Source organism: Nannospalax galili, unplaced genomic scaffold (assembly GCF_000622305.1).
Source record: "Nannospalax galili isolate Female #2095 unplaced genomic scaffold, S.galili_v1.0 scaffold88, whole genome shotgun sequence".
Taxonomy (NCBI): Eukaryota; Metazoa; Chordata; class Mammalia; order Rodentia; family Spalacidae; genus Nannospalax; species Nannospalax galili.
Window position 1 is genome coordinate 702,180 of NW_008358908.1, and position 19,930 is coordinate 722,109.

Below are 19,930 nucleotides of genomic sequence, written 5' to 3' on the forward strand. Positions count from 1 at the left end.
GAATATAAGTTAATAGGCTTTATTTTAAAATTTATCAACCTATATATTTAATTTCTCTAGAAGATATATGTGCTTTCTACATACAAGTTTAGACTCTTTCTGTTATGTTTAGCACTACAACATTATTAACTAAGCTTATCTCTTGGTTAAAATTTGTACATGTTATTAACATTCTTCCTAAAATCATTTCTTAGTGGCTGCTTGCCTGTGCACTTTTGTGTTGATACTTAAAGTACTACTTTATCAACTTATATTCAAAATATGCTGCTGAAATAAAATTTCAACATTTAATTATGCCTGCTTAAATTATTAAATATTTTTCAACAAATATATAACCTATTCTCCATTAGATGTTCTCACATGCTGTGAAGCTTCGTTATGTATGTAAAATTTAAATACAGCCATATTATTCTGTGCTTATGTAAGGAATTCTTGTTGCAAAAATTTCAACACCAATGTTTTATTTAGATCACTTAAAAATTTAATTCTACAAATGCTTTCACTACATAGTATGGTACTAAGAGCTGTGAAATTAATCATATAGGAAAGCGGTAAAACTACTCATACCTTTTTCTGGGGCTCGATATGTAATAAAGACATTTAAACTCTCTATTTTAGCATCTGGTAAGATGATTTGTAAGAATTATTCCATTCTATTAAAATATTCTGTTTCATTAAATATTTAAGAAATACTAAAAATGTGCAGAAATAATATCTAAATAAGGCTGTTTGCTCTTAGAATTTCAGAGGCTTATCATTCTCTAATAGTTTTTATTTATTTGAGACAGGGTCTCCCTGTAGCCCCAGCTGGCCTAGAATTCCCTATATAGCCAGGCTGGCCCCCATCTCAGAGATCTGGAAGGTGAGTGCCACTATGCCCGGCTACTCCCTAATTATTTCTGTAGTTAAAAAAAGAAAGAAAAAAATACATAAGATAGAGGTATGTGTTAACCATTAGTATTGCCAATGTTTATACCACTGATTTTTCTCTAGAGTGATACTTCATATATAATGCTTTACTTCTATTTTGGCTAGTGTCTGGCTTTAGGATAAAAGACTGAAACTCAAATCCACCTTTGCTATTCGCTATTCCATATTGATAAGAGTTAAGTACACAGGACGACGAAATTCACATTAGATAGAACATGACCCTTATAAGAGGTCCTAAGAAAAAATTATACATGATGTTAATATGTTATCACTGAATATACATGATTAAGTAGCCTACCTTATAGCTCCAAATTCTAGTTCTCTACCTACTACCTAAGTAATCTTATACTTAGGTTATCAAAATGGAAATGACTGCTATCAATTACTGAAATAAAAGCATTATTTTACATACGGTTGCTTTCAAGTTTTTTTCTCTCTCTTCTCTCTCTCATTCTTTTGGAAACAGCACCTCTGTGTAGCCCCAGCTGGCCTGGAACTCACTTGTAGACCTGGCTGGCTCAGTTCTCACAAGAGATCTACCTGGAATTAAAGGCATGTGCCACCAAGGCTCGAGGTTTCTTTTTAACATAGTACAAAACATTGACAATTAGTTAACACACACATATTTTATGTATTTTTCCTTTAAAGCTAACTACAAGAACAATTTTTATAGCAAATATTTCTGAAACACAGATATTTTAAACCTGTATTACTATCAAACCTACATGTGAACTGTACTCCCGGAATGTATCCGGTCCTACCTTTACACTGCATTCCTTGGCGAAAGAGGCCTTTCAGTAACCGCTTGCAATACTGACATATTGTGGGACGGCCATAAGAGTGAACAGCAAATGTGTGTGGAACTTTTACTCTGCACATCACCATCTTTTCCATCCAGATTGGACGACCACTCCAAGATGGAATTCTCTTACTTGGTTCTTGGTGAATATGTGACTAAAACATAAGTAATTTCATGAGTGTAAATCAATGAAAAACAAAGGGTTAGAAGAAAACTTAACCACAGTTATTTATTTGGAATGTTAAAGCCAACAATTCAAAAACGTTATCTCATCAGTTTCCTTTGAACTTAATTTACCAACACTTACGTGAGGAAAGTAAACTAAAAATGGTGAAGTATGGTGGCACATACCTTTAATTCCAGTATTTAGACTCTTAAAGAATTCGAGTAATTTCTAACACAAGTAAAGCATGGACAATTAGTTTATTTGAATCATTTCACAGAGAACCCACAAGATTTCACTTTTTATCACCTTTGAAAAGAATACAGACCTAAAATGGTGGCAATGCAGGCTTCAGACTAGCATGTGGAATCACTCATCTAACTTAACACCATGCAGTTCACATTAGTTCAATCATTTGATTTATTTACATTTTAGAGTGCCACAAAACACATTTAAAGGGGACAAAGGTGCTTGCCAAATTCACAGCTGATGGTTGAGAAGACAGAATTGAGTTGAACAAGGGATGGACAATGGGGTCAAATGGGCAGTTCAAAGCATGGATGATACTGTTCACGGTCTTGCTCTCTCACCCCACAGTGAAACTCCAAATGTACTCGAATAGTTTCCCAGGCTAGGTAAGTTGGCTTAAAGTTGTTTTGCATTTGCAGCCCACTTTGCTGTGTCCATTACTGCCAATGGACCTTCTAAAGCTGCCTTTATCATGTGCTCACTTTATCAATACCTAAAGCAGTCTCCTCAGCAACCTGGCAGTCTTTCACCTTTTCCTGATTCTTCATATAGTTTATGAATGTGTATTTTATGCTAAAAAAACCATTAGTATGTTTATTCATACATATACACATATACGTATATCACTGATTATTATTTGCCAGCCACATTCAGCATTTTACAAGTAAAAATGAAAACCTTAAAATGGATTTATAACAGATGTTAATACTTATTCAAAACCTGACTAAGCAATTAATCACAGGACAAGTAATGAATCGAGAAAGTACTGTTGTGCTCATGCTGTGCTACTGAAAATCATGTCTGCAAACATTTTAAAACAATGATTAGTTTCAAATTTATCTCAAGAAATACTAAAATACATATGTAAAAATTTAAGTCTAATTTTGATAAATTAAATAATGGCAGATAAAAAACAAACTAAAACAGCATTAGCCTCAGTAATTAATTAGGCTTTAAGTAGTTTCTTGATAATGCAAGTATTCTCCAGTTCTTTTTTTATCCAGGTAAATTAAAAACAAAAATTAAGTGAAGAACAACCAAAAATGGTGAAGTATGGTGGCACACATGTTTAATTCCAATATTTGGGAGGCAGAGGCAGAGGCAGAAGGATTTCTGAGCGTTCTAAGACCAAGGTGGTCTACATAGTGACTTCCAGGCCAGCCAGTGCTACACAGTGAGACCCTGTCTCAAAAAAGAAAAAGGGGGAAAAAGAAAAGGAAGCACATTTAGAAACATTTACGTGGCCTCAGAGGTAAGTGGATGTTCTACAACTATAGTTCTCTCTAAACGAGGATGATAATCAAACTAAATTACAAACCAGTTCAGTATTCTATTCATTCAACAAACATTTACTGATTATATGCTAGGTCCCATGTTATATATGAAACACAAAAATTATTAAAACATAATCATGTTCTTCAGCACAAAAGCTGAATATCTACTACCTAAATGACATAAAAAGGTTCTATTGTAACTCCTCATATCTTCACTGAGAGTCATAACTCGGAAGAGTTGAGTCAATCTACAATGATATGTTCAACCAAGGGAAGTTAAAAAAGAATCAGAAGAAACCGAGAGAGAGAAATGTAAGGGGAAGTAAAAGGACGAAAACTAAAACAAACAAAACCTAGAAAGAAAGGGCATAACAAAAGAAATGAATGGAGGAGAGCACCCTCAAGGGAACTAATATAGCTTCAGACAGGTAGTTTCTCCTAATGTGCAGCTAGAAATTTCTAAAAGGAATTATGAAGCAATTTAATTCAGGAAAAGAACAAAAAGAATGTGAGAACCCAAACCACATTTACAAGCTTCACATGCAAGGTGTCCTACTTCCTAATACCATTTATGAGTCACCTTCAGCCGAAGAATACCATGGGGAGTCTACAAAGTTGAGGCAGCCAAAGGGGAACTGAAAACAGATGTTTTAGAACATTGTACATCCCTACTCCCTATTCCAGTAGTAGTTCAAGACTCTCCATCTCTTGCTCCAGTGTCTATTACTTTAGGTTTATCTCGAGTTCAAAACACACAAAGCAGATTGATTGATTTATCCAGTAGTCAGCAAATGTACAGGGTACTCCTGTAAAGGACAGAGTTCCTAACAGATCTTTTCATATGTCAATGGTGACTTAATGCCTTTTGCTCAGGTCCTGCTGGTATAGGGCATTAAGGACATAGTGCAGAGCATATGTGCCAGGCACAACCCAGGGGGCTGTGGATATAGCAGCCAACTGTCACCTGTATATGGATATTTGCTTTATCTTCATTTAAATATGAAAATAGGCTAAAAGAGATTAATATCAATCGTTAGGTCTTCTACACTGTACTCCAGAGATTTGGAGCATTCTTTTTTACTACCTCAATATGCTTGTACTTGCAATACAAATGTGTCAATCACAGTGACTGCCTCTATTGGGTGAGGAAGGCAGGAAAGGTATGGCAGATTTCATGAGAAACTGAAAGGAGGAGGGTGTCAGTAAATTTAGCAAGAGAGCCTGGTTAAACGGGACCACTGAGACCAGCACTGTGAGAAATGAGTGGAAGCTCTGGCCTTATTTTACTGTCTTCTATTTGCAAATTAGCACTTAGCTTAACTATTGTTTCTTCCCTATTAATGTGTAGCCAGAGATTTTCTAAAAGTTATTTATTTCTGGCTGGATGTTATGGTGCATGCCTTTAATCCCAGTACTCAGGAGGCAGAGTCAGGTGAATCTCTGTGAGATCATGGCTAGCCTGGTCTACATAGCAAACTGTAGGCCTGCTGGGTCTACAGAGAGACTCTGTCTTAAAAAAAAAACAGACAGACAAACAAACAAACAAACAAACAGCTATTTTCACAGCTTAGGCTGTAAGCTAACATTTGCTGAAGTTACTTACTCAGAAAAACTTTAACAGCATTGCTAGGTAGCACACGTACATTAAAGGAAATAAAAGCATTTAAAAAAATAACTCCCTCAATTATGAATATTTAATCAACACTGGAGTATTATTATTCAGTCAGAGAACTATCTCCACTTTATGCACATGCACAGACCTGGCGTTTTCTTTGTAGTCTGATTCTGATCCCTCAAACATACACTGAGGAATACTTACTGTCTCATCCTCAGTCAGTACCAAGTTGTGGACTCTTAAACCTTATTGCTCTCACTCTAGCCAAACGTAATGAATAGCTTCTGTTCTTTCATCTCTTTACACTGTCTTCTGATATTCTGACAGAAACTGTCTTTGTACATGTGGAGAGTTATGTAATGGTTCTGCTCCCAACATGCCTGCTTTATTTCCATATTCAGTAAAGCTTGACTTCTTAGGAACTTTTATTCCTCATTTTCCCTACCTAATAAATCAGGAATGATAACATGCCTCTCAGGACTGTGGTGAGGACTGCTGTCTTTGTACATGTGGAGAGTTATGTAATGGTTCTGCTCCCAACATGCCTGCTTTATTTCCATATTCAGTAAAGCTTGACTTCTTAGGAACTTTTATTCCTCATTTTCCCTACCTAATAAATCAGGAATGATAACATGCCTCTCAGGACTGTGGTGAGGACTGCTTATGCAGTCCTTTCCTCATGGAAAGGTAAAGCTCGGAGCAGAAAGGCTGGCACCTAGGAACTAAGGTGGCTCTTAACTACCACCAGTTGATTCTACGCTATCCTTGGCTCAGCTGCAAGGTTGCTCTTATTTCCCAACTGCTCTCTCCTCCTTTCCTGTAGAGTGTCTTTTCTTCCCACTCTTCCTTCTTTCTGATTTGCTTCCATGAGCTCTTTCTTTATTCTGTACCTCTGCCTTGAGACTGTATACTTGGACTGACAGAAGTAAACCTTCTTGAGAGACTTTGCACTTTCCAAGTTCTACGTGTTCTAAAACACCCTGAGCAATAATTAAACCAATCCACACATGTCTCTCTGCTTCTTATATTCCCTAGAAACTTTCATCTTTATAGTACAGTGCAAACTAATCAATTTAAATGTAATCAGTCAGCCCTTTGTAGCCTCAGATTTGGAACCCATGGATTCAACCAACACCAAGCTGGAAATGTAACCAGGGTTGCAATGGATGAATTTGTATTACACAGGTACAGAATTGTTTCTTCTTACTGTTTTTATCCCATAAACAAGAAAAGCACTTTGTTTGGGGGTTGGAAAAGGGAGCATAGATACTCATATGCCTTAGACTGAAGGTTGGTGTTCCTCTACTGGGAAGGTCCTTCTCTTGGACTGTGCAGTTTCAGTGGTGAAGGAAGGAGATGCCTGCCTCACCAGGCAGATCAGCTAAGCAAAGGGGTGACAGACATTGTAGCCACATCACTCATACCCAGAACACCTCTTCATTGCGTTTTCAGCATAAAGGATGTAGTAAGTAATCTAGATGATTTAAATATATAAGAGAATGTGTGTAAGTTACATGCGAGTATTATGCCAGTTTCTATAAAGGACTTGAACATCAATGGATTTCATTATCTGCTAGAGATGAAATCCTTTGTAGACACCAAAGAATGACTGTACTTTCCTTTCCTCTACCTTTTTGTCATTCGATAGGTCATAAATGCTCAATTGTGGGTAGTTGGCATTATAGTATCATCTATGGGACTCTTAAAGCAATACACTTCTGTGTTCCAGTTTTCATTCCCAAATAAGTTCCCGGTATGGTTCATTGTGTAAGATGTACTAACTTTTCTACTATCAATCTTTCCCCAAACTCTTTTTTAAAAAGTTTGAGACAAAGTCTCACTATATAGCCATGATGGTCTGGAACTTGTTTGTAGACCAGGCTGGCCTTGACTTCTCAGAGATCTGTGTGCCTCTGCCTCTCAGGTGCTGGGATTAAAGGCATGTGCCACTATGCCTGGAACTGAAACTCTCCCATATGTTGATATATAGCCCCCCCCCCCGTTCTCAGTCTCTATGCCACAACATTGTTTTTAAGGATTAAAATGTTTGATTCATTATTTTTAAATTTATTTTTTTCTTAACATTAAAAAAAAATTTATTGACCCAGTTGTGGCCGTTATTAATTTTTTAATTTCATGTGCATGAGTGTTTTGTCTGCATGTATGTAAATGCACCACATATATTCAATGCTCATGGAGACCAGAGGAGGACACTAGATCCCTTGGAACAGGAGTTACAAATGGCTGTTAGCCACCATGTGCTGGGAACCAAACCTGGGTCTTCTGCAAGAACAGCCAGTGTTCTTATCTGCTGAGCTATCGCTCCAGTCTAATTTATTTTCATGTGTATGTGTGTTTTGCCTGAATGTATGTAAGTGCACCAGTGCATGTAATGTTTGTGGAGGGCAGAAGAGGGTGCCAGATCCTCTGGAACTGGAGTTAAGGACAGCTGAGAGCTGCCATGCAGATGCTGGGAACTGAACCCAGGCCCTCTGTAAGAGCAGCCACTGCTCTTAACCACTGAGTAATCTTGGCTGGCCTGGAACTCGCTAGGTAGACCAGGCTGGCCTTGAACTCACAGAGATCTGCCTCCCTCTGCCTCCCGAGTACGGAGACTAAAGTGTGTGCCATGCCTGGCAGCACTGTTTTTATACCTCCCTTTTTTTGGTTTATTTATTATTATTTTTTTATATGAGTATATTGCCTGCATGTAAGTGGCACCTGTGTCATGCAATGCCTGTGGAGGTCAGAAGAGAGCATCGGATTCCCACTAAGTGCATAAGGGAGGTATTTCTTCCATCATTAACCTAATAGCTTTATCCTTGAGAGATACACTAGGAAAAAGAAAATAACTGATTTAAAAATAATGAAATTGGGACTTAATTCTAGTATTTCTTACTAATTTTTCTTGTGACTTTGGAAAAGTCACCTAACTATTCTGTGTCTCCACGGAGTCATGTATACAGATCTAGTGACAGACCTCATATTTTGAAAACTGGTATAGGTAGGAATTCATTTGTAGCTACTAAACACCAAGTATTGTGCTAAGGACAATGGGGCACACAAAGACACAAACAGTCTTCTCTAAAGTGCTCATAAACTCATGGGGTAATCTGGTACACAAATACTAGGGAGAATGTTAGTCACACAATCACAAAAGTTTCAAAAGTGTGATGACATTCAATAAATAAGGTAAGTTTTAGGTAAGGGGAAAACCAGGAAGCTGGTTTGAGCTGGGTCTGGAAAAACCAGGTAAGATGGACGACAATGAGAACCAAGTTGGGGAACTAGGCTATGCTTAGGAAATGTTTGCACAGGATGCCAGGAACATAGGCTATATAAAGCTTTCTATACATTAATTTTGTCAACTGGAATGAGAGATGACTAGAAAATCAGTACAGTGCCTTTCTGAACATACCTTACTGCCATGTGGATCAGCAAACTGAGTGGGAAAGACCCATTGTGAATGCAGGTGGTATCATGGAACAAGCTGGGGGTCCAGATGCCACAAAAAGCAGAAGTAGTGCACATATTCACATACTATGCTTGACTTCAGTAGGAGAGGGTTTTTTTGTTTGTTTCCTGCGGCCACCACCATGTATGTAAGACTCTAGATTCATCCGTCTTTGAAGGTAGATTTGTATCAGCAACTTTCCAGGAGGCTGCTAAGCCTCAAACTTTAGATGGGGTAATATCCTTATTCTGATGCTTCTAATTTCTTGGACTAAGTAGCTCTTAGTTTCACCTGCTCTACAGCCTTTGTGGGAGCTAGACTATGTACTTACTAGATCATGTAAGCCAATGTAATAAATCTTGTAATATATAATATATATAATATTCTATTGGTTTTGTTCCTCTAGAAATCCCTAATACAGTTTCCTAGTGGGGGGCAATATAATCAGAGTTGTACATTAGGAAACTTGATCTGACTTTTGAATGTAAGATGAAGTGAAATCCAGGATACTGGAAAGGAGGTGCACACAGTGGTCCAAATGATAATAATGCAACCCTAAGGTGCACAAAACACAACCTACAAGTATTGGTAAGCCTTGCTATCATTGTTACATTTCAAATATCTTAAGTGTAGGAACACTACTACATTTTGGCATAACCTATGTTCTAGGATGTCATACGCCTCGTAAAATCACTAGGAATAACTAGTCCTTCTAAGACTGGAGAATACATACCTCTTCACTGAGAAGGGGCACACATTCAGGCTGCAGGGGTCTTGGAACTGAGAGGCCAGGTCCTGGTAGAGATACATTTGACAGACGTCTCTTTCTTACTCCACTACAGTTATTTGGAATCTTGAAGGCACATCGTTTATGATAATTTAATCCACAGCCTAAATATATATTAAGAGTAAAATATAAAATTTTAAAACTTCACTGTTGGAAGTATGGTACATAAAAAAATCAGTACCTTTTAAATTAATTATCTCCAGCAACAATACCTACCTTAATTAAGAACCCATATCATGCTAGACTAAGTGGAAGGTAACAAATTTAAGAATAGGAAATGTGTAGGAAGGTATATTTTAAAGGGCTAAATTAACCACAGTAGTGGATTTTGATTTATAGTCCCTAAGATAACCACCTCAGAATTTGAAATGTAAGGTACTACCCCAAATCTACAAGATTAGAAACTCTGGGGGTGGAGCCCTGTAAAACATGGTTTATGATGCCTGGTAAAGAAACGCTGGCTTAAAGAACTAGTCAGTAGCTGACGGTGGCCTGTGTGTAACAAACCTTCTATGAGAAAATTATATGGAACTCAAACCTCAGTGTTCATGAATTCAAGTTTTATTGTGTTTGGGGGACAAGGTTTCTTATTAGGGCTCTCAAATTTGGCTCTCAGCAAAAACCAGGGTTGCCCTTGTCTCCATCTGTCCAGTGATGGGTTTACAAATACATGTCATGACACAGAGCTTTTTACATGGATCCTGGGGATTGAACTCAGGTCCTCATGCTTATGTGGCAAGGACTTTGCAAATGAAGACATGTCCCCACCCCATAAAAATAAGTTTTATTGAAACACAGCCTGATGTTGTTAACAGTGTCTATGTTAGTTTTATATTACAACAGCAGAGGTAAGTCACAACAGAGACTCCATGACCTGCAAAGCCTAAAATGTTTGCCTGCTGGCACTTTACAAAGAAAGTTAACAGATCCTCCATAGTACAGTACTGCTTTTTGATCAGAACTGTGCATATGCAGCCTGCCGTTAGCAATTCTCGGAACAATCTGACAATTTTATCATTGTACAGAAAAAACTAAAAATTTTGAGCCTCTTTGTTTCAAATATATTATCCACATTACCTTATTTAATAAAAAACCAATGGGATAGAATGCACTTTACTGGGGAAAATCACTTCTCAGAGGTCTAGTAGGTTATCGATGCAACGGAAGCAGTAGGTGGTGGTAGAGGAAGCTCCCGATCCTCATCTCTGAATTCTAAACCTGCCATACTAACTAGACACCAACTATGATTTTATTTTTCCACTGATAATTTGAATGCAAAATGTGAAATCTTCTTTCAAATTACTACAAGCATTAAAAAATACATACCTTCACATTTTAATCCTTGACGTACCAATCCCCAGAGCATTTCACCACAATAATCACAAAAGGTAGGGGCTTTATAAGAATGTACATAGAGAGTATGAGGGCGAATCTGGAAGTCTTCTACTGTGGCTAAAGCTTTTAGAAAAGAACAGTATTAAAATGTTTATAATTGCAAAGAGATTAGGAACACACCTCATATTTATCTATATCAAAACACAAAACTTTTCTCTGAAAGCTTCATCTAACCCTAAAATAAATTATTTTCAGCATTTAATACTTTGATTGAAAGAAATAATTACATTTATTTATTGTATGTGTTTATGTGTGTGTGTTCACGGGGGAAGGGCATGTGTTATGGCATGCATGTGGAGGTCTGAGGACAACATGCAGGAACTGGCTGTCTCCTTCCATAATGTGTCCTGGGGAATGAACTCAGGTTGTTAGGCTTGGTGGAAAGGGCCTTGAAACAGAACTTTAATACTGTTTTATTTTTTTGATTCACAGAAAAAGATATTTCTTTTTTCAGTTCAACTTATAATTCCCTTAGCTTCATAAGAGTTAAGCAGTTCACAGTTCATTTTCCTACTTTCTTATCTGTGACATAACCTTCCTGGTAATGAAATGACAGTAATGACAGTAACCATTACTACAGATGAAAGAAGCAAGCAACTACACAATACCAAAATCAAGTGCAACTCAACCCAGCATTCAGTGCAGAAAATAATCTTTGGGGGGGGGGGCTAAAATGGAATAAAATAAAAAGAGCTACGTGCTCACCTGAAAGAACAACTTCTACAAGATCGCCTTCATGTATTTCATCTGCTGAAGTAATCAGCTGCAAAATATTTTCTGAGTTCATGTTGTGGCGAAAGAGAAGAATCTTATCATACATGCCAAAGAATCCACATTCTGGAAACTAAGAAAATAGTCTATATCAATATACTCATAGCTTTCTATTTTTATAAGTAAATGTCTTAATGCTATAAAAGAATCTTAAAGTGTTTTAGCCTAACACTGGTTACTAACAACTCTTTTAATATCTAAAAGGTGAACCTTGTACTCAAACATCTTGGTTAATTTTAAAGCTCAAAACCAGAAAAGTAAATTTACAAATAAATAATCATTATCTTAAAACACATATCTCCTAGAAATTTTGGATTTCTAAATTGCTGAAACCAAACATAATCTGTGTTCACTCCATTCTGAGCCTGACAGGCAACAAGTCTCTCCCATTCTTTAAAATTGCACTGTCCAATATGATTAGTTACTGTTACTCATTGGATGTTAAATGTCCCCCAAATGTTCATATGTCAAGGACTTGTTCCCCATGATGCACTCTTATTGAATAGTCCTGGAGCTGTGTGTGTGTGTGTGTGTGTGTGTGTGTGTGTGTGTGTGTGTGTGTGTGTTGGGGAAAAGAAATGAAAGGCAATGTGGATGTGCCACAAAAGATATTCCATTACAAATCCCACTACAATATGCTGCCTTTCCCAAGCAATGGAGTCAGTAGATGAATTGGAACCTCTAAAACTGAGCCAAAATCATCTTTTTTTCTAAGTTGATTATCTCAAATATTTGCCATAGCATAGCTACTAACCACATAGTTATTTAAATCTGAAACAATTAAAATTAAATAAAATCAAAAGTTTATTTTCTCAATCTAGCCACATTAGAAACACTTGACTTTCACCTTAACTACAGCTACCATAATGAACACCAAAATAGAAGACTTCCATCATTTCAGTGTGAGCTGAAAATCAAGTATTTCTCAAACAAAAAAATACTAACTTCAATTAGTTATTAAAGTACTAACTTCAATACTTTTTGCTAAGATATACCCAAACCTCTAGCATGTATTATTTTAAGTCTACTCATTGTAATTACAAATACATGATTTATAACAATATATTCCTTTAAAAAAAAATCTTTGACCAGAGCAAGAGACTTGTGAATTTGTTCACATATGCCCTAATTGTATTTTCTAAGGAGTCTACATTTTGTGATACTTAGGGCATTTGGATGTGGACTGAAATATGAAGATGCATGTTACATTTTTTAAAGTTAGTAGCTTAAAGTTAAGAATTTTTAGTACTTGCCTTACAAAATAATCCTGTTTTCAAATCAATTTAAAAAATGAAAACATCATTTAATTTGCTAGTGCCTTTGGGATATGCTGTTCTAGACAATTCTTTGGTTTTCTGAGTACAAACACTATAGATATCCTTTAATAAACTAGTATATCACAGGCTTGTGTTGAATAGTCTGATATGAATCAGTCACGCTAAACTATAAATGAGCTTATTGTACATTGTAGACAGTATGGCTTGCCTATTTCACCTGGTAGCCTTACTTAGTGAGGAATCATGAAGGAAATTTCTCTGATTGGCTTCATAACATGAACAACTTGATCATGAAATCAATCATGCTTTCTTATTTACTGTGCTCACTGAAAGAAAAACATGGTTAAATTCATAGCCTACTTTCAGCAGTCTAAGATCTTATGGCAGATATTTTAGATACTGTTACCAACATGGCTTCTTCTTATGACTTTGATTTTCTCACCAGAAAGCCTTACAAATCTCTCTAGAGTTCTTAAATCTTTCCCCAAAGTTAAAAGTTTTTAATGTTGAAAACAATGACTTATTTATAAAGACTTTATTTTTTTCAAAATCTGATAAATGGCAAAATACAGAAATATCTAGAATTTTTATAATAGTTCAATTATTTGCATAATCAATAGTATGAGAGTTTAAAAAGTATGCTTTAATGTATATCTAATAGTGTATGAATTCTCAATAATTGATGAGTAAAAACAGAAATGAAAGAATTATTAAATTTTTACTTAAAATTTGAAATTAAAATTTTACTAAACTTGAATTATTAATTGGAGACTGAAAGAACTTTAGAACTTAGTTGTAATAATTCCTCAGAGTTAATAAAAAATGAATTCCCTATTTCATCCTCATAAAAAATAAAATTTCTAACAAATATCTATGTGAATAAAACTGATTTTTAAAGGTAGTATTTCTGGTGTATCTGCTAAATACAAAGCTTTGACCCAAGTTGTAAAGAGAAAACAATCTTTATCTTCCAAAAGCTTGAAATATAGTAGGAAAAATGGAAACAAGCACATACATTAAACCACATGATAAGGCAAGTGACAAATGAAATATAAACAAAAACTACAATAAAGGCAAATAAATAACTGGGAAAGCGCTGTAACTGGGAAAGGGATCTATGTGTTTGAGAACTGTGTAGCAGAGAGGAGGGGAGCAGGGTTTCTATAGGCAGAAAGCGAACATGTGTTATCATTAAGAAAACACAACAAATAGAAATGAGGTAGGAAAGAACTGGATAAAAAGAGGGCAAAAACAGGGGCTGGAGAGATGGCTCAGTGGTTAAGACCACTGGTTGTTCTTGCAGAAGACCTGGGTTTGAATCCCGGCACTGACATGGCAGCTAACAACTGTCCATAACTCCAGCCCCAGGGGATTCAACAGCCTCTTCTGACCTCCACAGGCATTGTATGACATGGGTGCACTTACCTACACGCAGGCAATATATACATACACATAAAATAAAAATATTAAATAAAAATTTTTTTTAAAAAGAGGGCAAAAATGTACATGGGCCTGAATGAGGCCATACTAGCAAACTCGGAATCAACACAGTGTACAGCACTTTGGATAAGTTGAGTAACTTCTCTTTATCAGTTTCTTAATTATAAAACAGAGATATCAGAACTACTAGCTTTATATAGATTTTGTCAAAATTAAATTTCTTGATTGCTATATATAATTCTCAGCACTGTGGTTAATAAATGTTAGTGGTTCAAAATACTATTTTACATTCAAGAAGGAAGAGACAAGGACCCCAGAAGCATGGAGTAACATAATCAAATCAGTCGTTTAAAAAAGATAATGTTGGGGCTGGAGAGATGACTCAGTGGTTAAGAGCACTGGCTGCTTTTGTAGAGGACGCAGATTCAGTTCCCAGCACCGACATGGCAGCTAACAACTGACCCAAACTCTTAGTTTCAGAAGATCCAACATCCCCTTCTGGCCTCTGTAGGTATTGCATGCACTGGTGTACTTACATACATGCAGGCAAAACAATCATAAACAAAATATAAATAAATACAGGGCTGGAGAGATGACTCAGCGGTTAAGAACACTTGCCATTCTTCCAGAGGACCCGGGTTTGATTCCTAGCACCCACATGGTGGCTAACAACCATCCTTTAATCCAGTTCCAGGGGATACAACACCCTCTTCTGGTCTCTTCAGGCATTACATGCACATAGTACACTTACATACATGCAGGCAAAACACTCATACATATTAAAGTAATAATAATTTAAAAATTAAGAAAAAGATAATGCTGATAAGACTAAGTGGGAGGAACAGAAACAGGGACAGACATGAGCAAAAAAGAAAGACTAAAGCTGATGGTCAGGAAAGAATTATCAGGGTCTGAATTAAAGTAAGAAATGGTTAGAGGCAACATATCTCTCCAGAAACTATCTTTGGTAAATCATATGGATCACTAACCCTGACATGATCAAAGCAGAAGTCTCTACTGGCAGTAACTGAAGAATTAAATCACAAAGACACAAATCAAAGAAGGAAAACAACATTCAAGTAAACTTTTGTTTTGGGAAAAAATAAATATAAAATGATGTTATTAACAGACTAATGATCTAATGAATAATAGTAACATAAAACTGGGGCTGGGGTATGCTCAGTGGTGCAGTGCTTGTCTAGCATGTGCGATAACCAGTATCAAATCCCAGCACTGCATAAATAAAAATAAACACCCAAGTGCAGGTAAAACAAAGAATTCAGGGATTATTAAAAATATTTAAAATAAATATTTGTATGTCAAGAGGCTGGAAGATATTGGTGATGACAAAGAATAAGGTTACTTTCTGCAAGAGCAAATGTTTCCACAATATAGTCACCTCTGTATCTGGACGACTACTGAGTGACTGACTAAAGGAAAAAGTGTAATGAGTAGCTTATGAAAAACCCTGCCAGGCATTATAATAATTTGTAAATGTATTTGTTAATATATTTAGGAATTATATGAAAGCAAAAGTCAAAACTAACTGAGGTAACAGAAAACATGAAGTGAAAAAAGGAAAGATTAAATGCTGTTATTAAACTTCAGGAACCACTTTGGCCAAACTTTAAAAACTGTAGTCTAGAGACATGAATATATTAAAGATAAACATCTAAAGAGAAACAGGAAATAAACCATGAGCACACAGTTTTAAAAGGTCTAAACAACTATACAAAATTAACAGAAACAATCTGCTGATGAACTGAATATACAGGTATTTTCTGTTCATGATTTTTAAAAATTCAGAAATCAAGCCTTCAAAAGTGGAAATGAAGGCCTAGAATCTGGTCACACATCAAAACCACGTTAAAATTCTAAAAAAAATTATTCTAGGGCTTTCCACTTTAGACAGCTAAATTGTAAATTTGTTCCTTTAATATTAGTCAATAAGCTTACTGGTCTTTTGTGTTTTATTTGTTTTAGATGTATAGAAAAAGTCAGACAATATTATATAGAGTTCCCATATACTAATACATTTATATAAAAATTATCTTAGTTTGTTTAGCTTTCCTTAGTTTTTCTCTAATGTCCTTTCTCTGTTCGAGGATTTTATCCATGACATTCTATTGAATGTCATTACTTTGAGCTGCCAGGTACCATTAGGCCTTTTTTGGATTTGACAGTATTTTAGACTTTGCTGGTTTTTAGTGATCGTGATTGTGAATACTGACCATGTATTTTGTAGGCTGCTTCACTACTGGATGATGTTTATCTCATTATTAGACTGGGCTTATGGGTTTTGAGGAGGCAGACCACATCTCATTCCATCCTACCAAGTTACTGTCAATGTAACATCACTGATGTGACAGAGGTGGTGTTTGCCAACCTTCCTAACTTCTAATCTACTGTTCCCTACACATAGAAACACACACACACACACATACACACACACACACACACACACACACACACACACACACACACACACGTGTGCGTACGCATACTCTCTAGACTGCAATCTCTATGATCAGCCCTCACTAAAGGGGTGGAAAGTTATTGGAATTCTTTTATACAGGAGATTTATATATTTTCCTCACTTGTTAGTTTACTTAATCATACATGCCAGTAAGGACTCATGGATCATTTATACTCTGAGATTATATTATTTTAAAATATAATTTTATTTTTGAAAAGGCCATTTATTCTCATGGTTCAAAATTCAAAAGCTAAATCGGGACAAAAATCTATGCAGAAACCAGTCAATTCTTCATCTTAAAACATTTTAACACAAATGGCAGTACACTACACAGTGTTCTGTTTCTTGCCTTAAAGACAAATTATATGGTAATATATTTTGTGTGTATGTGCATGGTTGTGGAGGCTAGAGGATAACCTTGGAATCATTCCTTAGTGGTCCATCTCCTAAGGAATCCACTTGTCCTCCTGTTTTTTTGAGACAAGTTCTCTCATTGGCACAGGGCTCGCTGATTTGGCTAGACTGGCTGTCCAGGGAGCCCCAGGGAGCCGCTGTCTGCCTCCTTAGAGCTATGATTAAAGTGTGTAACCACCATGCCCAGATTTTTATGAGGGTTCTGGGGGGTCAAACACAGGTCCTCATGCTCACATAGCAAGCACTTTATTAACTAAAGCCATCTGCTCATCCCCTGAATTCAAATCTTATATATGATCTTAACCACAATTTTCCCAACCGACAGAGTTACTATGAAAAATAAGTTAATATATCATATATAAAGAACTTGAATTACTCATAAGTTCGGTGTGATTTGAACATAAGCCATTATTGTTTCCAATATTTTGTTATTATAAACAATAGCAAGTGAATAATCATATATGCATATCTTTCACACTCTGAAGTATATGCATAGAAAAAACTTCAACTATTTCTTAGACTAAAATATACACGTTAAATTTACATACACTACCTAAGTGGACTTCATGAAGGCTACACCAATTTATTCTCCTACAAGTAATAAACAGTTTGTGTTACTAGGAAGATAGCTCAATGGTTAAAGTTCTTGCTCTGTAACTGTGAGCACTGGAGCTCAGATCCCCAGTGCTCATTCACTCATGTTAATGCCAGGTAGGCAGGGCAGTTCACCTGCAATTCCAGCCTCAGACAGAGGAGACAGGGGATCTCTGGGGCAGGCTGGCTAGAAAGACTAGTCATACCAGCAGGCTCTGGGTTTGACTGAGACCCTGCCTCAACAAATAAAGGTAGAAGAGCCACTGAAGATGACTCCTGACGTCAATCTTGGGTCTTCACATGGATGTTCACACACGTACACCACACCTGCACACACATGGACCCCCACACATAAAATATACGTTATACACATGCATACCACACATGCATGAAAATGGAAAAGGAAAACATGAGTTTGTTTTTGTTACATCCTATTTTACGACTGCTTATCAAATTTGTCAATCTTAGATGAAAAATGTTATTTCTATGTACTTTTAGTTTGTATTTTTTTTTCTTTTATGCATGTGTGTGCATGTGGGTGTGTGCGCGTGGTGTGCGTGTGTTTGCTTAGGAATGAAGTTGATGCTGGGTGAACATGGGTATTGAGGTAGGGTCTCTTGCTGAACCTGGAGCTCACAGATTCTTACAAGTCTAGCTAGTCATCTAGCCCCAGACCCCAATCCTGCTTCCCCAGGTAGCCACCATGCCTGTTCTGTTTTTATGTAGGTTTTGGGGATCTGAACTCTGGCCTTCATGCTTATAAGGCAAGAGCTTTATTATGCACTGAGCCATTTCCCTCGCCCTGATTTGTATTCCCTATTACTATGAGGCGAACATTTTCATATGCTTAAGACAGGTTATTTTCTGAAAATTAGCTATTTACATTCTTTACCTGTTTTTACTAGATCAGTGATCTTCAAAACTCTAAACCCAACTATTCCTCAGAATAATGCTTCCCCCTCTGCCCCCAAGAATGATTCTTGGTATAACAGGGGGGGGCCCTTAAAAAGTTGTGAACAATTCAGGCACAGAGGTACACACATATAATCCCAACTCTGCAAAAGTGGAGGCAGAGGGATCTGAAGTTCAAAGTCACCCTTGGATACACAGTGAGTTGGAGGCCAGCCTGGAACACATGAGCTCCAGTCTCAAAACAAACAAACAAACAAACAAACAAACAAACCCCATAAATAAAAGCACTTTATATCTCAAAGTCTGTCCAAATAATCTGATGCCACTGAAATAGAAAGCTGAAGCTTTTCAAAGAAAATGACTTGCTTACTTTTCTAAACCAGATTTTAATAAAAACTAAAGGAAAAGTTGCTTATTTTCATTCAGTTGTATAGTTTTAAAAGGGAAAAATATTCTAACAAACAAATGCAAACCAACTCTTGATTACATTTGTGATTCTGCAGTTCCCATTCAAGAGGTGGGGTGAGGGGAAGAACTGCTGAGCTACTGCTATTTTCTATTTACCTTCAAAATTTAAGACTTGTCCAATTAAAAAAAATTCCTATTCTCATGGAGGAGAACAGGGACACTTGTGACAATGACCAAGACTAGAAGGACAGCATAACTGTTGATGTTCAGTAACTATCAGTAATGATCACTAGGCTATGGTATTTCCCTAGGGTAGTGGCTCTCAACTGAGACAATTTTGTCCCCAGAAAGTATGTGGCAACGTCATCACACATTTCTGGTTTTCAGAACTTGGGCTTGTGGGCGGTTACTAGGTAAAGCATTGTAGAGTGTACAGGGCGCCTCCATCACAGAACTATTGGGACCAAAATGGTGATTAAGTGTTCAAGTTCAGACTCCCTGCTCTAGGATGAAAGGGATCAAAATGACAGAGCCTGGGGAAGAATGTGGAAGGGAGTTCGCAATCTTCTCAAAATTAGACCAGCCCATATTTCCTTCCCTACCCTACCTTAGCCTTGATTAGAAGAGGAACTAGCGGAGTAGAAGCAAAACCGGCTTTTAGTTTGGCTTCTTTCTGACAGCACCCCCACCTTGATTTCTCAATTTACTTTCTACAGTTTATGTCAATGACTCCTCTTGACTAAGCAAATTGAAGTCTTTCCCCAGTTCTGTACCAACCCAGGCTAAATAGTGAGGCCCTACCATGGAATCTCATGTCACTAAACTTCTGTCAGTAAAATGTTAGGTAAGGTAGGAAGCTTGCAAAACTTTATTTTACTTGGCCAAATAACACTTTTGGATGTTAACAAATAGCTCCAGAATTCAATATTATCTGAGTGAATTATTTACCACTAGGTATTTTTTAAGAGTACA

At 36.7% G+C, this 19,930-nt stretch overlaps 1 protein-coding gene across 3 annotated transcripts in view; it reads right to left on the reverse strand.

Annotated features, from left to right (window-relative positions):
• Prkd3 (protein kinase D3) overlaps nt 1-19,930 on the reverse strand; it is a 95,276-nt gene that overhangs the window by 44,906 nt on the left and 30,440 nt on the right. For all 3 annotated transcript variants that reach the window (XM_008822604.3, XM_008822603.3, XM_017795476.2), the window contains exons 3-6: nt 11,372-11,510; nt 10,598-10,729; nt 9,218-9,375; nt 1,692-1,884 (exon numbers count right to left, since the gene is read on the reverse strand). In XM_008822604.3, coding sequence (XP_008820826.1) covers nt 1,692-1,884; nt 9,218-9,375; nt 10,598-10,729; nt 11,372-11,510 — 622 coding nt within the window. The remainder of the gene's footprint in view (nt 1-1,691; nt 1,885-9,217; nt 9,376-10,597; nt 10,730-11,371; nt 11,511-19,930) is intronic.